This window comes from Zonotrichia leucophrys, chromosome 3 (assembly GCF_028769735.1).
Source record: "Zonotrichia leucophrys gambelii isolate GWCS_2022_RI chromosome 3, RI_Zleu_2.0, whole genome shotgun sequence".
Lineage (NCBI taxonomy): Eukaryota > Metazoa > Chordata > Aves > Passeriformes > Passerellidae > Zonotrichia > Zonotrichia leucophrys.
This window is the reverse complement of record NC_088172.1, coordinates 18,636,509-18,659,513: the sequence shown is the minus strand read 5'-3', so window position 1 is coordinate 18,659,513 and position 23,005 is coordinate 18,636,509. Positions and strand designations below refer to the sequence as shown.

The window sequence follows — 23,005 nt, the reverse complement described above, 5'->3', positions numbered from 1 at the left end:
TAATTATTGTCAGTAAATAATATCTACACAACAAAACCCCTGAAACTAATCTTCTTCAATTGAGGAACAACCAGTCAAACCATGAGTATCTATTCAAAATACTGCATATCAAATAAAACTTCCCACAAACCCTTGACTGTCTCAGCATTTTAAAAAAAATTCATGGAATCAGGATACCAAAATGCTGTTTATTGTATCTGTCACTAAAAGCTGCTTCCTTAGCAAAAGCTAAAGATGGGATCAAAAATCACAGACTTTAATAGCTACTTCTTTTTTGATTGTTTTATTTCCAAGAAAAAGTCACCTGGATTGCACTGAATATTTCTGTGAAATCTCAGTTTAACTTTTACTTTCTGAATATTTTTTTTTTCCTTAAGGAAGAAAAACCCAGAGTTTTATCTCACTAAATGCAATTAAAAACTACAGAAGTCTTTCAAATGTACTGCAATATTTGGGAACCAATGGACTACTTTCTCTCAAGTACTAATGAATTCCCTATAGTAGTGCACAGTTTTCTACCAGAGAAAATCATAGTGTAATTTTCTAGAATTAAGTCTGAAATGTTAGACTGCTTCCATAACCTCCCTCTTCATGTGCATCTGAAATGTTGTAAACCGATTTACTTCCTGGACGTGGTACTCAAAACTGATGCTTCTTCTTTAAGGGCATTTTTTCATTTTTTAACTGATTGAAAGTTTTAAGTCCACCATTTAGACCTTTTTCCAACTGCTGAGAGATGCTATTAAAAAAAGAAGTTCTTGTGAATCCTCTATTTCCATATTCAGGCTTATGCCATTTTTTTCTGGTCTTCAGAATTCTACTCAAGAAAATACACTGGAGCTTTAAAGAAAGTAGTGAAGTAAATGGGCACTAAACAATCCCTTTTGACTATTACTTCTGAGAAATCATTCTGTCTCTGCTTTCTATTGTTACTGCAACCCATAAGGACTGCATCTGAACAAGTATGAACAGGGAGGGACACAAGTCAAAGTATCACAATACTTTTGTTCTCTTTAAAACGTATTTGTCTAGAGTCTGATTCATAGTACTATTTTATTTCTCATTACTACTTTGACTCCTCAAAATCTTCCCAGGATGGATTTTTTAAAAGTGCACTTAAAATCCAAATGTATGGGGTTAACCAGTTCTCTTTTATCTTCTAACATATAATGTTCAAAACCTTCTTTCCAATATTTTCATATACTGAAATCCATGTTTAGTGGATACTGAGAATTATTGCCTCAGAAAAGGCTTTTTTTTATGAAATAAGGGTCCATATTCTGCAGTTTAGATTCTCAGCAGGTTTTTTAGCAGATTGGCTACTTTATAATTGAGTTATATTAGATGACCTGGAAAAATATCAGCAATTCTCTCTTAAACTTTTTGATTTGTCGAAGTGTAACATTAGTCATTTCTTATGCCTCAGCTTCAATTTTTTACTGGATAAATTAATTCTCAAACTAATATATATATATAATATATATGTGATGTGATGTTATATAATATAATGTGATGAAGATACACGTAACATACACTTAAATGTAGCTTCTCTTCAATATTCATATCTTCTCTCTTTGGATCCTTTAGATCATTACAATCCCACTGATGCCAAATGATTTCTTGCCTTTTCTTTTACGTACCTTTTATACAACTTTAATGTATCCTCAGTATTCTTAGCATGTATACTTGTTATTCCTTAAGTCCAATAACTTAGCATAACCCTTGTATTTTGTTAGGCCAGGAGACCAAACATCCTAAAGGCCTCATAGCAGGAGGCTGGAAAACCCCAGGCTATCTTGGGAAACCAAGATCCCAAACCTAGTATCTCTCTAGAACACATCCTGTAAACTAAACATTTGGCCCATCCAGGGGGGAATTTGATGGATGGGGGGAATATCACACCATTCATCCAGGCCTCCCACTGGGGCATCCTTGCTAGATATGCTGATTTGTAAAGTCGATAAAACTGTACACTGATTTATTGTGTGTGTGCATTGTGGCACACTCCACCTTGGTGAAGTGGTGCTCTGATCAGGAAGGATCCTCATTAAAATACCAAGGTAAAAACCCTTATCCCTTAACTGTGTCCGACTCTCTATTTTCTAAGACCAGGAAAAGGCATCAACACAAACTGAATTATTCTGTTAATGGCTATTTAATTCAGAATTATTCACTTCTCCTGCAAGCCTAAGGAAGAAAGGTGGAGTGCACTTACATGATTTTCACTCACAACTTTGCATCAGCTCACTTTGTAGCATATCTGATATTAAGCATTTCTCTGTTGAAGTGTTCTGTAACATACTGCACCTGGCATGACAGACTCAATAAAGTTTTCCTGTATGTACTGTATGAAGTCTATCTTATGTTTGCATATTGCACTGAAATTAGAGCTATCACTACTGGATACACAAAGTAAGCACTTTCATAATATGATCTGCTTGTATTTTCCCTGAGTTCAATTATATTCTCTTCATTTCTGTACTGTTCTGTTTGCTTCACCACCTGGTTCTTGATATTCCTCCCTTTTATCTCTTTGCCTTGTTTACATTCTTTTTTTTTTGTTGTTGTTGTGTTGTTCTCCTGTTTTACCATTTTCTGCCTCCTACTTCTTTCTCTCTCTTCTTTTTTTTCCCTTTTATTTTCTTTCTTTTTCTGTGTGAAGAAAAATAAAAGCCACATGGTTTGTCAGATAGTAGATAATAAATGATTGGGAATGTTGTAGAATCCTGTCATGGGAACAGTTACTTCCATCACATCAGTGTATTGATGCCATAATAATTGCTCTGGTATGTTACAAATGCAATAGACATAATCCGTGGGATGAGGGAAAGCACCACATTGCCACTTTTTTAAACCTATGCAAACTAGTGCACAGAAGACAAGTTAATATTTTAAGCAGAAAATCAATCTACAGTACACCACAGGGGCTTCTTCATCACCTACAATTTACATCTTATGGACAAGTTGCAAAGTTCCTTTTTTTGACATCCTCCATAATTATCCAAAAACTTCTACAACACATAGGCTTTGAGGATGGTTGGTTGCCTATATGATACCATTTAGTAGAATTTTATTAGTTAAATGTAGGAATATAAAACAGAAAATATCTCCTGACATGCCTAGACATCTGAAAAAAACAAAATCAGGAGTTTAGTGTAAAAGTGTTCACAAATGGATAAAATTTGTTGCTATAACACTTGCTGTTTTGTCTGAATTTCCTTAACCACGCTTGTCTGGGACCTAAAGTTCAGGCATCCCTTAGCTTAATCCTACTGGAGAACTCAAATTGCTATTTATGTTCTCAGCTCAGATTTTAGTTTTAGAAAAAAAGTGATGCACAGTGATGGCAGACAGCTTTTAAATAAGAGATCTCTTATATGAGAAGTTGCTCAGGGAGGCAAATCATGACTGTACTAGCAGATTAGCAACTGGAAAAAGTATTTAAACTCTGGTAAAAGTTACTATTTCTTAATACAATGAACATCCCTACTTCTCTATTCAGTGATTTTCCCCCTGAAATATACTCAGGCTAAGGAAAAGTAATCCGAGCATTTATGAGCTATCCTTGGTTGGCCCGTGTGTGTGTGTGAAAATCACAGAAACACAGTATGGTTTGGGTTGAAAGGGACTTTTAACATCTCTTAGTTCCAACACCTCTGAAATGGGCAGGGACACCTCCTTCCAATAGATCAGGTTGCTCAGAGCTCATCCATCTTGGCCTTGAACAACACCTCCAGGGATGCAGCATCCACATCTTTCTGGGCAACCTGTGCCAGTGCCTCACCATACTCACAGTAAAGAATGTCTTCCTAGTATCTAATTGAAACCTACTCTTTCATCCTGAAGCTTTTCCTCCTTGTCCTGTCATTACAGTTCCTGATGAAGAGTGCCTCCCTGGCTTCACTGCAGCCCCCTTCAGATACTGGGAGCTTGCTATGAGGTCTCCACAAAACCTTCTCTTCTCCAGGGTGAACAGAGTCAACTTTCTCAGCCTGACCTTGTTAGTGAAATGCTCCAGTGCCTCTGCTGGACTTGCTCCAACAGTTCCATGTCCTTCATATGCTGGAGAACCACAACTTCATGCAGCATTCTAGGTGGCATCTCATCAGAGCAGAGGGGCAGAATTCCCTCCCTTGCCCTGCTGGCCATGCTACTTCGGATGCAGCCAGGACAAAATTGGCTTTCAGGTCTGTGAGCACACATTGCCGGCTCAGGTTGAGTTTTTTGCCAACCAACACCCACAAATCCTTGGATTGGACAAAATGATCTCCAGAGTTCTCAACCTAAACCATACTGCTGTTCTGTGATCCTCTGGGGCACAGTTATAACTCAAAGTCAGATTTCCCTTTCTCCAGACAAATGCCCAAACAACCACACACTGCTGTGGAAAAATGTGTGCAGTAGCATTACCCCATCACTATATTTGGAGCAAAGAGAGAAACCAGTATTTATTCCCAGACTGGTTTTCAGGTACTTAGCCTCAGAGGTATCTACCTCCACCTATTTTCAAGTCCAGGTATTTTCTGAGCATGATGGAGTTTGTACTACTAGTAATCCTCAAGGAATCTCACTGCTGAGTTTCTCCTTGAATCTACATGAGCCCTTCTGCATTCACAATGACCTTCACAAATAATCTTAGATAAGTAGCTCTTACCTGTGATGCAAAAGAAAGTGGAAATTAAATTCTCTACTGTTCAAGAGTGAGTACCATTCAGGATAATTTTAAGTTTTAAAAAAATGCTGGATAATTCTAGAGTTTCATGCACTGGAGACTCAAAAATTTCAATGCCTGGGTTTTTGGGATAACTTATATACAAAATAAGTTTTTTCTTAGGAGTAAATTTGTTTTCTCACTTTTATACCTTATTCCTGCAATGTATGTAGTGATATATTATGAATTCTACAATAAAAAAAAAAGTTTGTAGGGCATTTTTAAGGTGCTAGTGTTACAAATTCTCAACAGCACAAAAGAAATTTTATTCTGTTATCAGTGACAGTAAAAACTAATTTATATAATAAAATCTCATAAAAACTCCTTTCTTTTTTCAATTTCCACAGCAAAAGAGTTACCATCAGTAGTTAAAAAGGCAAAAATAACTAAATATATTCAATCCTAAAAATAAAAATCACAGTAAAGATTATTATTACAATTCCTCTACAATGTAAAAATTTGGTAATAAGCTTTTCTACTGGTACCAAATAACACCTGTAACAGTGACTCCAGTAACTCTGTATTACTTTATAATTTGTATATTTACCCACGCACTGGAATATTCATACTCCTTGCAGATTTAGTGACTTCTTCAAACCTTTCTATGCTTTCTTCAATTGAACAATTAATATTCATTTTACTAAAAGATTCAGATGCTGCGCCAAATACCGAGACTTCTGTAGCTCCTGCTGCAATCTAAAAAACACATTTCAAGAAAAGAGAATCATAATACTACATTAAAGTATTAGATTGAGCATTTAATTCTGTACAACATTCTAAAATTTTAAAGTAAATTAAGTATATCGTCAATATCAAAAATCTAATTTTAATTCCAAATTTTTTTAAGCTATAGCATACAGACAGATTGAATCAAATTTTGAGATCATTCACTGTGGCATATTTTTTGCCTCTTCTTAGCAATTACTTAAACATGGTTTTAAAGTGATGAATGATATAGGGAATATGATGTAAGAATTCACATGAACCAGCTATATAAAAAAACATTATTAATACTTGTATGTATCTTTTCAGAAAAGGAAAAGATCATACAACAACTGTCATACTGTCTGTTCCCCCTGAATACCAGGAAGTCACTCTCATGCTTGGGAAAGCCCTCTGTGTGCATATGCCTAGAGCAGCAACAATAATCAACAGGGATTTCTTTGTTAGAGCCAACTCTAGGATCAAGGACTCCATTGGTCTTGGTGTCACAGTTGATAAGGATAATATGGAAAATGTGTACATCAGAGTCTGCTGAGAGAAGTCTTAGCAAACACCAGTCTAGAAAATGTGTAAATGTGGTGTTTTCACTGGAGGGGCAACTAGCCTGAGCTTGTATTCAGTACCTCAGTAAATCAACTAACATGAGGCAAAGTAGAAGGCTGAAAGCCAACTGATAGGAGAAGAAAACATTTTAGCTTAATAGTTAGAATAGTTAACTAACTCTCACTCTCCAGGCAGAATAATACTCTGGTTCAATGAAAAAGGATGGAGCTTTTGCCTTCACTCTCTGTCTCTGCAGGATAATGTCTAAAATTCAGCAACCCATACAGGGACAAATATTCTTTCAAACAGATGGAAAAAAAAATCAGCAAGAAGGAATGCAGGAATCATCTACAACTATTTTTTCATTGTTTTCTCTTCATTATATCACTAAATACAGTATAGAGATAAAACACCATTAATTAAACTCATACAAGCTACCACTGAGACAAAGTTGCAGCACTATAATCTGATGGTTGATAGTTAAATCAACCATGCACAGGATTCTGTTTTAACACTATTTCAGTATAGGAACTGAATGACACTAGAACACAAATGTCCACCAAGCAGTATGCTTTCCAAATACAGCCTGTCCTACATCAGGACAAAAGCAGAAGCACTAAAAATTTTCAAAAAACAAAAGGGTAAAGATTAGACTAACAATGTGTATATTTTAAGACTGAACTGCTCCATTTTCACTCTTACACACTTCAAGTCTATAGTTTTGAATATTTTGGAAGAACTGAAATAATTTAAACTTTCAAACCCAACCAAAATGAAATCCAGAATTGCTGTATTTAAATGAATATTTCCTCATCATTCTTCAGTGTTTTCCACCAAAACACTCTTGAAAACCTTTTCCAGGGACAACAAGTCAAAGAGAAAGAACTGTCTGGCCTCTTACATAGAAGCATCATATAAAGGAACTTACAAAGTTCCTGGTCAATGCCTCCACTAAAATATGAGCTTAACATCACTCTGTGAATTTCCCATTTTTTCATAAAGGAAATTGGGCGTTTTCAGTGAAAAAAGATATAGCTTATTTCTGACATTAAATAGCTAGATTCTGGTACTGAACTGAAAGTGTCTGAAACATAAAATAGGTAAATGTAGACGACACCTATGAAAGTACTTACAGCAGAATGAAAACCTTGAAGATTAGGTGTGAGAACAGGATACTGGACCCCAGGATGCCGCTCAATGCCCCTCATTACTTCTTTGTGATCTGCCATCTAAAATAAAATAAATAAATAATTTGTATTGATCAGCAGTTATTTTCTGATTTTATATAACCAAATAGAAACTGGCTTAGGCTCTGCTTTTGCCTTCATTACTTTTACAGTTCATGCAAAAAGTCCAACAACAAGGGCGTTAAACTGATTTTGTACAAATACTCTTTTTTAATTTCATAACTTCTGACTATTTGTGTTGCAATTTTTTCAGATCTATGTGAATATAGAACTGGGGCTAAGACTTCGACAGTGTTCCTTTGTGTGTATCTGTAAAAATATAATTTGCATTATGAATTGACAGACTTATAATCATGCTGTTCATGAAGTGTTACAGCAACTTTAACTTTGCTTCACTGGACTTAATAGGTGGAAGTAACAGAATAACTGAGATTTAAGAAACATAGAAATCTTGAAAAGTTCAGCACTCTGATAAATGCAACCTCACAATGTTAAGCATAACTGAACTTGAATTACTCAACACTGTCATCAGAACATTTCAAGACTAAACACGTCTATTCTGAAAGAGACAGCAAAATCTAGATGTCCGCATAGTGCAATGTTTTCTTATATTCAGAAATTTCTTTCTGAAGAAGAAAATACTTCTTTATTATAGCAAAGATCAGAGTACTTGTTTTCTTTAGTCTCCCCTCATAAAAGAAAATCTGCCTTTTTAAGATACACTTACATTTTCACTCATACATTCAAGATTAAATATACACCCTGTACTGATGAAGATTAATGAAACACTTACTCACTTAATTAAAGGCAGATTCTTTAGAGAAGCACATTTTTTTAAAATGAATAGGTTGAAAACAAATATTTTTCAATGGTGTGCACACCTGAAAACAATATAAAATAAAACATATCCCTCCTATTTAATGCCTTAAAGATTCTGAGTTTTAAAAAAAGAATAGTGCACATTAAATGCTTTTTAAATGAGTTCTCATAAAAACAAATCTCTCAAGCAAACACTATTAAGTTGGATTTCTGTTTCTTTCCACACTGGTGAAAAGTATTTTGAGAAGTACCATCTAAAAAGATATATGAACTACAGAGCTTTCATTACTCCTTACTTTCAGCAGATGCCTTCCTGATAGCTATGCATTACCACAATTCTAAATATATGTTATTAAATTATACCACACTATAAACTAAAAATACTGCTTGTGGCCTGGAATCTTCCAGTAATCAGCTTCCTTCTATGAAGATGAATGAATTAAAAATATCAGAAAAAAACTATGAATTCCTCTTCAAATATAAGCCCAATATGTATCTATAAGGAAAAGGTACAAAAGGCGTTCTATAGCCAGACACAATTAATTTCTTATCAGGAAATAAGTGATAAAACAAAACTTTTTGAATTTGCTTTTATGTGAAGTAAATTGGTCTGATAACCTCACAAAAAAACCTCTGTTATTTGTGAACAATTTTTCATTCCTTATTTTAATATAAGTAGTAGCTACATTTCTCAGGGCATAAAAGAATGTCTGAAACCAAATGATAAATTAAATGGCAAATGCTGGAACTAAATTCACTCCCCACAATTACAGTCTGTCTTAAAATATACTGGAAAACCAAAATGACACTTTTTCAACCAATATAAACCTACCAGACCCAAATAATATTATAAATATTAAATCTGTCCCCTTGCTATTTTTCCTGTAAGTAAAATCCCATCTTTGCACATATTGCATGTTATAAGATTTTAAATTGTAATAAAATACTTCTTTTCCCAATTTCTTTAAAAATAAGCTTCCTAATAGCAGATATTTATAATTTTGGCTGTTTATGTTATAGGTGTGGTATCCTGTTTTATATGGCACCTTGCTACTGTGGAACTTTTTCTTTTAGATTTTTCAGTAAAAAAATATCTTTGCCAAAGACAACAGTGGATGGGAAACCATAAAAAATTTAAAATACTAAAACAGAAATAAGTGAATGAGTGATCTAAACATAACTGTAAATTCTATTCCCATGACCTATGAGAAAAAGAAGGAGCACAGAAAAGACAAAGTCACGACTGCACTCTCTGTCAAAGCAACCCAATCTTATCTTTTAAATTAAAAAAAAATAGACACTAATTAAGCCATTAAAACAAAGTATTCCATGAATTAATTTGAGATAAGAAGGGATTGCTCGATTTTTTCTAAACTGACAAACCTGTGCTAAATTTGGTACTCGCAATGGCTCACAGGAAATGGAAATAATTAAACAAGAAAGGACGAAATACAACCTTGATTTAGAAATTTTCTTCTAACATTTGAAAAATGTTATTATTCTCTGTTGCAGTAACTGACAGTGTGAAGGCACTTAGAAAAATTTAACCTATTCCCTTTTAGCAGACAAGAGATCATTGCCCCTCCATTGATGTCAAAGAAATTCTCCTTTGTCACTCTTCTCTTTACCTTTCCTATTACCCTTCTTCTAGACTCTTCTCTGGTGACCCTGAGAACACTGAAATAAAGCAAAGGAGTCCTTCAGAGTGCTGTACAATTTGCTTTGTTAACTCTTGAATAAGCATGACTGCATTATGTTTTCCTCAGAGAAAAGCCTAGAATACAATCCAGGCCCAGGATGTATTCTCAGTTTAAAATGGACAAACTTTACATTTTGTCAGATGTGTACCATGCAATAGACATTGTTAAAATGGAAAACAGTTGGAATTATAAAGATAAATACTGACTTATTTCCATGTTTGCAGGAAATAATTAATTTGCAGAAACAAGCGCTAAATAGTAAACTTCAGGACTAAGCCTGAATTTGCAGTGTTAAATTTCAAATGGAAATGTGGCACTCTAATGCCAATGCAGTTTTGCTGCCAATTCCAGAAAGGCTAGGTTTCTGCTGAATTTTACCAAATGTAAAAATTAATTCTGGAAAAATAATAAGCAAATTTTTATGATTCATCAAAATTTAAGCAAAGCTGCTGATAGAGTGTTAGAAGTCCAAAATAAGTAACGTGCCTAACTACTACTACATATGTAGAAGTCCCAAATTTTGATCTTCCAAACACATTTGCAAATGTGGAAAATTACACTTCATTTAGAGAAAAAGAAAATAACATATACTACTTTTCTTTTTTACATCAATGACTACTAGTTTTAGTAGAATAGAAAATAGGTAGGTACAACATTAAATTATATTAATGATGCGTCACCATCCCAAATCTTTAGTTACAACTGAATTCTACATAAATAAATGGAATGGCATTTAAATTGAAATAGTTGTGAATAGAGCTGATTTTACGTACCTGAGGAACCCATTTGGATGAAACAAAACTGGTTACTTCTATTGCAGGCAGGCCTGTTTTGGAAAGCTGGTTGATTAACTCAATTTTTATATCAGTTGGGACTATCACCTATAGACATGGAGACATACTTTAGCAAAGTATTTCATACATAAGAAACTTTTTAAAGTGAAACTTTCCTTGTATGTAAGCAATACTTTTTTATACAATAATGAGCTATTCTTACACATTTTACCATAACTTTTCTGTTTCCTGACTGGAGTAAGTATAAGGAAGGTATAAGGAAGGTACTCAGCAGTATACATGATCTTACTGCTTTTTCTGTCCATCACAAAAGGAAGCACTTCTGTAACTGGTTATCGATCTGGCCTCATTATTTGTTATTAACCAAACACCAAACTAGCAAGAACTGACAAAGGAAATACTAACAGGGTGACCAGTGAAAAATGGGAGGAAAAAAGCTCCCTGGCTGCAGCAGGGTAACTCTATTCTGCTAATACCACTAACATCTCTGGTATCAGGAACAATGATATATGTGAGCTTATCCTCCTGTTTGTGGAAATAGATGATTGTTTCTACACATGTACCCTATAATCTCTTTCAATCTTCTTCCATGCTTCCCTACCACCCTTCAGGCAAATAATGCTATCAAAAGAGTAATATTTTTCTCCCACGTCTCTTCAGCAGGAAACATGATAAAATCTATTTTACTATTCCTTCTACATTGACACTTGAAGCAGAAACACAAGTTACAAAGATAGCCAGTGTTTCCTAGTGTTTACAAATTACGTCACAGCCGAATGTTATTGACTGACAAGACAAATGCCAGTAAAATGAAATGCTGAGTAACAGAAAGGCTAGTTAGCCAAGTATAGAAAGAAATTATATGATCTAAAAGCTGAGCAAATAGGAATACACTTTCATTCTAATATAAAGGTAAGTTATCAATACGAAAATAGATATATTTAATAATACCAAATGAAAGAAACATAATTAGCAGGATGTGCATGTTCTACACAATGAAAATAACACTAAAATCCATGTAAAAAAAAAAGAAGAGAAAAGTTACCTTCTCATTTTGTAAACCATCCCTTGGCCCAACTTCTACAATCTTTATGTACTCAGGCAGTCCAGATGCTTGAAGTTCCTGAAATAAAAATCAATACTGAAAAATAAAACAATGAAGATCAACACCAAGATCAAAAGGTACAGCTTGTACTTGTCATTTCATATGACTCTGGGTATAAAGTCATATTTTTAACATTAAGTTTGCTCAGCACATTTAAAAATCTCTGAGAACATGCTCCACACCTTGACCTAAGGAATAAAAGTTAAAACAAGAAGTTAGTGAATGTTCCACTGCTCCTTTGAGGTCAAAAAGGTTTATTAAAAATGTATATAGAACCATAAATGAACATTGAGTTTTACAGTGAGAAATATTTCCATTTCAAAAATCTTTCCAATGAACAATCCAGCCCTCCAAACTTATAACTGAATGTTCTCAATTTAACTTAACAGGTACTTCTCTGTAAATGTTTGCAAGACCTGACTATAAATCTGAAAAGAACATAGCAGTCAAGAAATGTTAAAGAGATTATTAGTGAAAAATGAAAATTATTTCTCTTACTGAAGATGAAGGTTTTAAAAAAGGATTTAAAGGCAAACAAGGAAAGCCTCTAGTAAATAAGGAGATTTTTTCAGGTGTAAGAGCAGCTCTGGAAAGGCAGGAAGCTGACAGGGACAGGAGGGAAGAAAGGCAGCAGTAAGGTCAAAGGGCTAAGGAGAGCATGGGGAACTGGAGAGGGAGGAAGGAGAAACAAGAACAGGAAAGCAGGTGAAGGGAAATGAAATTTCCTTTTTTATTATTTAGCTGCTCTGTGATTGAGTCAAGTTGACATGTGTGGCAGTTAACGTAAACTGGGCCTGTAAGTCCTGGAGCAGTTCACAGCAGTGGGCTGGATTGAACCAAAAGCTGCATTGCCCTTAAAGACACACCCCATGGCTAATTTGGGGCACGCTGTCCATGCTCAGGAGTGGACAGAGAGCCACAGGAGCTGTGGAAATCCCCTTTTCTGTATTGCACTGAGGACAGAAGCCAAACCAGTTCTCCATTCCCATGCTGAAGGCCTGAGCTGGGATTAGCACGAGCTACCTGCAGGACAGCTGCTCCAATCCCCACCACCTCTCCTGGGAGTTTACACCACTGGAAGGGTGACACTGTCAGCACAGGGTGACAGCTCTTGCCCATGGGAGTAACAGCTCCCCCAGACTGGGGACACTCCGTAAATACAGCCACTAACCTCACAACATCTACAACCAAAGGAAAACCCCATCTTTTATTCCTTCCTGACTAGTATCATCAGAGCTGCTCAAACCAAATGGCTGCTAATTTCTCCTCAGTAATGGAAAATGGGCATGCCTATGAGCACCTTTGGTTTCTCCCTGCATTCTTGGTGCCTGTGGGCAGTTCTCTGCAGGACTTGCCAAAATACAATAAATATATTTCAGACAATTTACTGTGTATTTATCTGAGCCCAGTAAAAAGAATAGGAAACAGCTGTATAGCATCTATTTGATCACATGGAACATCTGGTAAGTTGAAACTCTGTCAGACCCTGCTAAGCCCACACTCACTGACAGTATAAACCTACTTAAATGTGAAGGTAAAACCTTCACATCTGCTGCATATTGTTCCTCTTAAGTTATTTTCACAAATATGGCACTGCTTCAGCACTACAGGCATAAATCTGGGTTATTTCATGATTATCAGATCCTTCTTGTTGCAAGACAAATGCCACAGCTGTGCTATGAGTGAAGCTGTGACTGGAAAATAAAAAGAGAGCTAAAATAGATTATGTGAACCAAAGCATAATTTAGAGCATGAAAAATGTCCATAAAACTTAGAGAGCAAAAGCGTTCATTTTCTAGGCCAAATCTTGTAAATCCTATTTAGTGCCTACTGTGGCAAAATTTTGTGAAAATCAAGAGCTGTACTTGTCTTTTCAGAACAGTTCCCACAACCACATCAGGTGATGTCCACAGCCCTTGGAGTTCATAGGGGTCAAAAGTTTGGAGGGGATATTGCAGAAAGGCATTCAAGTATTGGGTTTTATTTTCTGTCTGTGATATTACAGATACACAGTCTCTCTGAACCACAGTCCAAGCCTCTCAGCCCCTGATTTTGTCTACAGCCTTCCTGTTCACTAGTCAGACTCAACTTGAATTCACTGTTCATGGAGTGAGAACAACACTGAGAGCTACAGAGGGAATGACTCCCACATACTGGAAACTCAAGGCAGTACTATAAACAAATCTGTACATTCTTCAAGCTGGTGAACTAAAAGCTTAGACTAAACTTCTTGGCTCTAAGTCTAGAGGAGTCTTGTTTTGCATCGTATTTCATCTAATTTTATTTCTGGTACATTGATTGCTCCCATCTTCAATGCCACTCAGTTTCTCCTGTATGGCATCCAATGTTGTACTGAAAATGTCTCCTGTCCTTCAATTATCAGCAGATATTAGCACCTTCACACTTTCTTGTGAAAGCTTTTGGACTATCACTACCTTATTTTAGTACAAACATGTATTATCTCAAAAAGAATTAGTGACATAGAAGAAAGATGCTGAGAAGAAAGAGGAGCTCCACCAGCAATGTCTTTCCAGTTTAATAAATCTGCTTTTGACATTATCTCCTATTTCCTCCTCAGCCAGTTTCTTATTCATCTCACACATTCTGTTCTGATCATCCTTCTCCCCAGCATAACTAATAATTTCTCTTACACTGCATTGCTGAAGCTCCGATAACAGGCAAGTCAAAGACAGGCAGAACACTTAGGTTCAGGTCCCTATATATTTGCATACTATTTATACATTTTACAGTCCATTTCTGCTGGATAGAACACAGAAACTAATTGGAAACTATAAGAGTATGTGTACCATCTGCTAAAGTGACTCTAGCTTTTTTCTGTGCTGTGGCCCAAGCTGAATCGAAGGAGGATTGAACTCCTTGGAATCTCACCTGTCCTGTGAATGAATACTCAGTAACTAGCTGTTGGGACATTCTTCCAAGAGAAAGGAAATATGTACTTGGCAAAGCTGTTGGGAAGAAAAAGGAGACTCCACTTTCTAGGAAGTTTTCTGATCAGAGTGCTGCACTTGCAGAATATCTGGACATTACTTAAATAACGTCTTAAGAAAGCACCTGAGCCACAAGTCATATTCTGTGCCAGGCTCAATGCCATCTGCACTCACTAGTCAAGCTTCAAGTGCACAGAACACACCAAAGTCTGTAAGAACTTAGGCAGAGTCTAAACACTTCTCTGTTTTCTACCTGGATGGCATCAGACCTCCACCAGGACTTGGGCTTCACGAATTTGAGGACTCATTTCCTCAAACTCTGATCGGAGCATTTCAAATGTACATCACACCCTTGGGTAAAAGGAATGATTTTCTGAACCAACAGGACTAACTTAGAAAATTTCAACACCTTTAAGTATGGCATTAAATGCCCTACAGATAATAATCAGAAAATAGAAATAAAAAGAAATATGCAAACCAGTTTTCATATTTTAAATGAATGAGAAATGGTGAACTTTGTAGAAATACACAAGTACCAATTTTAGTACCACTAAACATGTCAGGTATACAATTTTGTTTCAGAAAAAATATTTACTAGATTGAACTATAAGAACCATTTTTATGTAACAATATATGAAAAGTAGTAACGGCAAATACTTAGGGGCGACTGCTTATTGAATAATACAGGGTCTCTGTTAAAAAGTAATGACCACTAAAGTATCATGTTTTAAATATCAAAAAGGAAATAGCTGACATAAAAGACTAAGAGCCTGGAAAATTTGTTTTTCCATGTATCAAGCCTTGCCAAGGGAGCAAAAAAAGCATACAAAACCACAAAAAATTGCCTCTCTCACAACAGAATGCAGCCAAAGAGTATTTTTAAAAGAAATAGAAAAAGGAAAACCAAACCATTTAGCTTGAGACATTGAATGCCAAATTTCTGTATGGAAACATTTTCTCTCAACTATAAATAGCTGCAAATTTAGGTTCATTACAGAAAACCCTAGTAACTTTTAATTAAAGCAGTATAATCTCCCTAATGTAACAATAAATGTAAAAAGATTAAATAAACACACTTTTTACGCTCTGTCACTACTTCACAACTTCACTACTTCTACTTAAGGTGCTGAGGTTCTTTCAGCCTTCTGATTTTTATTCCATGAAGGTCATTCATAAGGGCAGAAACAGCAATGGCAAATATTATCCAGAACTTCTCAAAGGTAACTGAAAAACACAAAAGTAAAAGAGAAGCATCTGGAGATTCAGGTCTTTTCAATCCTTCTAAGATAAAGCTCTCCTTTCCTTTTCCACAAGGTGGTGTTCTGGCACAGAGGACACTGAACAAAGGTAGGTCCATTCTTGTACAAAGAATTACTCAGGAAAGCAGTTTTCATCAAGAATCAGCAGGGAGGTGGCATCATAACTCCATAATGTATACCTGCAGTGACATGGAAAAATGCCCAAAAACTGGGAGAAGGCTCTAAGATAAATAATATGATTGCTGGAAGGAGAACAAAGAAAACTGGTCAATCTTCTGAACATTTAGATGTCTCTAAACTTTACAAGATATAGAGGAAATAAACAGGAAGAAATTAAAATCCTTCTTCACATAGTTCACACTACTAGAAGGCAGATATAAAACATATTAATTCCCAGCTTAGCTAGAGAAAAAATGGAGAAGATTCAAAAAACAGTGGGATGCACCTGAGGAATATCCCTCAGTAAAGATAAACTGAGTATTCTTGAACTTCTGCTGCATGCTGCTGACATGACCACTGGGAGAGGAGTAGCCATGAATGGACCATGACTAGCAAAAACCTTCAACCCCTGAGAATCTTTCATCACATGAAGTTTTCTTATTATATCATTCCACATTCATGACCTGAATGTTAACACAGACAGACCACAAAAAAGCAGTTACAGCTGAGTACAAAATTCCATCGAATTCCCCAATGCATTTCAATAAAAGCAATATGCAAGATAACACTTAGGACTCTCCTTTTTGTTTCTCAAGTAAGAAAATGAAATTACAAACTTGATCCTGGGCTACAAGGTAGGATGTCATAGATAAAACAGTAGCCTGGAACTTCATGAGTAGAAATATTGGGACTTCCAACTTCAAAAAACAACTCAATCAACTGGAGATTGTCCATTGGATGGCAAAATATAAAATCCAATTAAATGATTACAGAATAAAATTAGTTAAGTGCAGAGATAACTCACCTGTAATAAACCAAATAATTGTTGAGGTCAGAAGGCTTGTTTGAGCTTATGAAAGAGTAGTGATTTACATATATCAGGGGATTGTCTGAACTGGGAGAGAATTCACTGTAAGGATTTCTATGGTAAAATTATAGCCCTAATATTTCTACTGTCATTTACATTAACTATTACATTCCAATATAATCTGCTAGTATACTACTTATTGTTGCAGGGTTGTTTACAAAAAAAGTAATTCATATGAAAATGTAAGAAATATGATTTTAAACAAAAATTAATTTAACTGAATTTGAGACTTGTGCTCATGTTGCTTTAGTGGTCAGTTGTTTGATCTAATCCTGTTTACAAAGAGGATTTTAATGGTAAAGGCAAAAGTGATAAAGTACAAATAATATAAACTAATACACAAAAAAAATCAACTATTACTTTTATTTAGAAAATAGAAATTAAGATTTGGAAAGAAAGAATTCTGTCAAGTTCTCTGATGAGCTGGCAAATCAAAAGGTAACAAATGACATTACTAAGGAATGCCCAAAAGACTGAAAAAAAACAGTTGCTGTGTTAAGAATACTATTCTTACACAAAATTAGAACATTCAAGTCACACTCAACTACACTACTCACGGACATAGTTACAAATTTCAAAAATCAAAAAACCATCTATAAATTACTATTCCTTTTGAAAATCCTTTACAATAGGTCTTCCAAAGCCACAGCAAAGGTATTCAGACCAAGATTAAGAAACCTCAGCTAGCATCAGTCCAACGAAGAGGATGCTAAGTAATTTCAGAGCATCTCTTTGGAGCAACTGGCATGATCTCTATTCTTCTGCCCAAACTACAGCCTAGAAGCAAATCAGACCAATTTAATTCTTTCCTCCTTGTTTTCCCATGCCTCCCCTGTAAACAGAGTATTCACATCCATCCATACCTAGACCCATGGACTGACTTTGCAGTTTGACCTTGGATCCCTCTCATCACTGCGGACCTGCCTGATGGGCGCAGGGTTGCACGGCCAACTCTGCTTACCACCACTGGACTAAAGCCTGACCATGACTCACTGACCTCAACTCCCAGCTGTAACCTGGGACCTCCCTTAACACCACAAACTCACCCAATGACCTGGACTTGTGCTTGAATGCCTTCTAGGCCCACCCTCTAGGATACCCCCTCTACGCTTCTCACCCCACCTGGCTCCTGTGGCACTGCCTGTTAGCAGCCTCAGGTCACTCCCTACTCCCTGACAGAGAAATTTCTTATTCTAGAGTTCATTGTAATGTCTGAACCTTGTTCCTTAACATTCAATTCAGAGATATACTCCTTGAGTATTTCTTTAACGCATGTCAAACAGGATAGGATTAGAATGCAGCCTATTTCTCCTTTCTTTGACCCTTCCTAAAGGTTGCACCTAAAACAAAGCATAGTAGTTGTTAATGCTTAGCACCCTAAGGATAAGTTTTGTTGATGAAAGCCAGAAATCTCACACTTTTCAGATTAGAGTAGCAGCACTCATAAAATACATCTGAACATTAGTGTTTTGAGTATTAACTCTACCGATATTCTTATCCATTGGAGGCTACAACTATCAGATGCTATGACAGTAATCCCAAAAAGTAATGGTTTATTCAAACAACAAACAAGGGTTTAATAAGAAAAAATACACCAAAATTCAACTACTAGTAAAAGAGCTCTGCCGGATACACAAGGGAAAATTTTAGCATAATATGCAATTGTGCTAAATCACCTATCACATAGACAATTGCCACAGAGTTACTAAGTTTGCAAACCAATTTCACAGCACAGTACTTCCCTGGTCTTGGCAAAATGCAATGAGATGCAGCAAAACAAATAAGGAACTTCTTTCTATAAGAAAGAACATTTCTTTCAGACAAACACAAAACAACACATTTTCTAAAGAGCTACAGAGTTAATAAATCAATATAATCTCTGCCTGCAGGAGTCTGAGAGAGAGGACAGAAGGAATTCCTCACTTCCCAGACTATTTTCCTTTATATCAGCTCAGAGAACTCTCACCTACTTTGGGTGAAACACCTGCTGATTATTTTCTATGACTTTTAGTTTACTCTTTTACTTACAGTGAATGTTCTTAATGGATAGGAAACCAGAACCTGCAGCTGCCTCCAGTACACAATTTACCTCATATAACCAACTGAAGTGAACTCAGCTTGATCTATGACAACACATAAACTGAAAGCCTGGAATTGTCTGTTTCATTTAATTGAGAGTGTAGTCATATATTTGAAAACTATTTGGAGGAGTCTATGTTCACTTTTATTTAAAAATAATAAGAATAAAATGTAATAATTGTAACATTTAATAATGTAATAAAGGAAACATTTTCAAATGTATGAGAGGGTGAAAGTTGTTTTCTATTGTACTTTTTATATCACAGGGCAGACTGAACTCAAATTCCCTGTTAGATTTTTACTAATTTTCCCCTTCCATGAGGAAGTGCAGAGTTCAGAAGTAGTAAACAAGCTTAAAGATTCTTCACTGGTTGTTTTGAGCATGTCGTGGGTTTGGAATGCATTCTGAAACTACTACTTTTAGGCAAACAAATGATATGTGTTTCCATACTGATCTTGCAACAATACTATTCTATTCTATATTTCTTTATGACTTTCTCAGTTTCTTTATAAACTAGATTTTTTTCTTGATATCTCCATTACACAAAATGTAACAGCGTTTCTTTCAAAATTGAAGAGCTACACTGAACTACTATGCCAGGCAAGTGTTTTTCTGAGTAGCAGGATATAAAGTCATGTATCGTTAGCCCATATTCTTTAGTCCTGATTTAATCCTTGCTTTTTAATTTTTCATATATGGCTTTCAACCTCCAGAACTGGGGGGTTGAAATGATAGCACACAACCCAACTGTTGGTGTTATCTCAGGGACACAGTAAAGGCTATGATGGGTAGAAAATCAATAAAACAGTATTTCCCACTTTATGTAACAGTCATGAGCAAAATCTATTAATATAAACATTCACAAAGAAACATACGTAAGTTTTACATAAAATACAATTACTAATAGTATTTTAAATAATAGAAATAAATATGGAGAAATATAAGCATATAATGATCAACATTTAATATTTATTATTAATTAAGAAATTTCATTGTTATTTTTATAACTTAATAGAAACAAAGCCAGTGAAAGTATACTGGAAAATATCTATGAAGCAATTTTGATGTGAAGATAGTTACAGACCCTCAGAAGTTTTTCCCTTTAGAAAGCAAAGGGAAGAAATGTGAATTATATACATTATACTTTTTAAATTGATTATCAAAATCGTAAAAGTCCATGCTACATACCAACTATGAGGCCAAGGACAACTTACTACATGTCAGTATAGAGTCACACAGGCATCTCCTGTGGTCATGGCTTAAAATTTACCTAATGCAAGCTCCAGTGGGTCATAAAATTCCACAGGTATGTGGCAGGCTAACAAAACTGCTGTTCTGACAGCTCTTCAAAGAAGGAAATCTCAGGAACTGGAGACTGAGTGTCTAACAGACACGTCCAATTCTCTGCTATGATGTTGCATGCTCTTAAAAAAAAAAAAGAAGCAGCATTACAGGACAAACAAAAAGATAAAATCAAGCCCAAAGATTTTCCACTACCTTTGAAAACAAAAATTACCTTCTTTAATATTCATGTCTATATTTTACAAAAATTCATTCATAACCTGACAACAAAAATGACAGGCCACATTTGCCAAAAAATGGTCTCCTGGATGAGACTGAACTTTCTGAATTATCACTGATGACTTGACACCTTCTAAAAACATTTGTTGCTGTGTAGAATACATGGATTAGCAGAGATCTGAATACCCAAATTACAGCCAACAGTTCATGCAACCTAAAAAAGCACATAGATGTGCTGAAGTCACAGACAATTTTTGATAACTTGAAAAATAATGATCAAGGAATCTATTAGTAGTGTCAGGTGGTAGCAGAGGCATAGACAACCACAGTTAGACTTGTGTTACAATGAAGTCAATAATAAATGGTACTAGAGACCTCTATTATTAACAGGAGGCCAACATAGTCAGTCACTTCAACAAAAATTAAAAATGTATTTTCAGGATATGGTGTATACATTACCTTTTTCTATTTCCCTAAATGCTTCCCTTGGCTAACAAACAGCATTTCTCCATTAACCAAGCTGATTTACAGCCAACTCACTTTCATCCATATCCCTATCTTGGTCAAAGCCTGGAAAAGCAATTATACTCTGCCATCTGGGCTGGATGAAAAGGATACACAGAACAGAGATCAACAGCATACTGATGACACTGGAGCCAAAACCTCCCACACTTTCCTTTACTATTATTTATGGTAATAGTATTATGGTGTGTATGGTGTTTTACAGGCAAGACTAAAGACAGAATTCTAGAAGGGAGAAAGAGTGGTGTTTTTCCACACACATTGAAAAAGCAGAGGCATGATCATCATTACAAATCCAACATGTGCAAGTAATTTGCTCTTTAAAATACTTTGGGATATCAATGAGGGGGGAGAAATGAATATACTGCCCATCCACCCTATCAGGTAAGTCTCTCTAAATAACTCATTGTCAATAAAAGTGAGCCATGCATAGATCTTTAAGAATTAAAATTAAAACCTAAAAGTAAATCAACTATTCTCCATTACTACTGCAATCAAAATCATCTTCTGTGTCCAAAGGCTGGGCCTAAAAGATGAAGTAAATAATGAATTTAAGTACAGGTGGCTCACCACTATGTTTTCCATAGCTCTCTTTCCAAAAGATACTGATTAAAATGACAGTATTTTAATGGCTATTTATTTCATCACTGTTGGCAACTCATCCTTCAGAAGAATTTGAGATTTATAAAGTTCTTTATAAAAATAACATCTGTAAAGCATTACCATAATAATTTCCAAATAATGGTAAGGAAATTATAACTTTAACACGACGCCATTCATGATGTTTTAAAAATCTTTCATTTTCACTATGAAATTAGTCAAATGTGAGCATATTTAAAGAACATTGTTTTCTTCCTATTTTGCTGAAAATAATTTAAAGAATTTTAAAAACTCCTTATATGAAATTTAAAAAAGATATCATGGAAACCTGAACACATTGAAGTGGAACAAGTAGAAGAAAATATACTGGTACTGGAGGAACTATGACAAAGACAAAATTAAATTGGGAACATATTACTTCAGACTGTTTGAGAAGATTAAGGGTTGACATGGCAAAATGAATCATGATATTTCCCAAATGTTATTGCTTTCACTTCCAGACTTTGCACATTTAGGAAGTTTGTTTGGGTTTTTTTTAAGCCTTCATATTCTGAATAATAAAGTGCTCAACTGATGAGAAAGAAGTTTATGTAGTTTTAAAATTAGTCATAAGACCAGTATTAACTAAGGACAAAAAAAAAAAAAAAAAAAAAGGGATAAATATCTAATAGTACTAATACTAGCTGTAATTTCATTTTACTGTGACACATAAACTCAACTGAGGGATTTTTCCAATGACTGACAATAGATAATACTAGTTATGGACTAAATGGCAATGCAGCCATCCCACTCATTAAGCTCAAAATGCCCTGAAATGTTCTTAATAATAGGACTCAACTGGACTTTAAAAATCCTTAAGTATCGACACAGTTATGTCCACATGTGTCCTGGGTATCCCTGTGCAGTCAATGCATATATTCACGTAAAATCTCTTAAGGTTCCCTCAACACAGCATGCAGGACACAGGACCTGTGGCTTTTTGGAAGCTGGAGATAAAGGAGGATATCATAGGGCATCTTAAATGGTATCATCAATGAAACATGGCCAGCTGAATGGAGCCACTTCTCAGCACTGTCAGCAACGGCCCAAAGCAAACGGCCCAAAACAAGGCAGCAAACAGCAGGGACACAGGTCAGATGAGTGTGCACAAGAGTGCAGGCACCCTTGTGCATTTGGGATGCATCTGACTTGACCTCTAGCCATTGAGCCAGAAGGCAGAGTCTCCAGTAAATCCTATTCAATACCTGCCAATCCTATAAGCCATCTCAGCTACCTTAGGGTATCTCACATGGCACCAGACAAGAGTGCTTAGGAAATTGAATCAAGTAATGAATATCAAAAAATGGCTGGGAGACAAAAGGAAATTCTCACTCACCAGCTGATCTCTCTCTGCATAGCCAACAGCCAACTGGTTTAGTAGCTTAACCTTCCACCATCTTCATTCGTCCCATTCTGGCAAAAGTGAC

The 23,005-nt window shown here is 35.6% G+C and overlaps 1 protein-coding gene across 7 annotated transcripts in view; it reads right to left on the bottom strand.

Moving 5' to 3' along the window:
* HMGCLL1 (3-hydroxy-3-methylglutaryl-CoA lyase like 1) overlaps positions 1 to 23,005 on the bottom strand; it is a 75,331-nt gene that overhangs the window by 42,937 nt on the left and 9,389 nt on the right. For 4 of the 7 annotated variants that reach the window (XM_064707560.1, XM_064707566.1, XM_064707567.1 and 1 more), the window contains exons 2-5: positions 11,523 to 11,600; positions 10,457 to 10,564; positions 7,111 to 7,206; positions 5,259 to 5,407 (exon numbers count right to left, since the gene is read on the bottom strand). In XM_064707560.1, the coding sequence (XP_064563630.1) occupies positions 5,259 to 5,407; positions 7,111 to 7,206; positions 10,457 to 10,564; positions 11,523 to 11,600 (431 nt within the window). Of the gene's footprint in view, positions 1 to 5,258; positions 5,408 to 7,110; positions 7,207 to 9,611; positions 9,661 to 10,456; positions 10,565 to 11,522; positions 11,601 to 17,679; positions 17,696 to 20,166; positions 20,188 to 23,005 lie in introns of those variants that run through there. The other 3 variants (XM_064707561.1, XM_064707563.1, XM_064707565.1) reach the window with 3 other exon arrangements.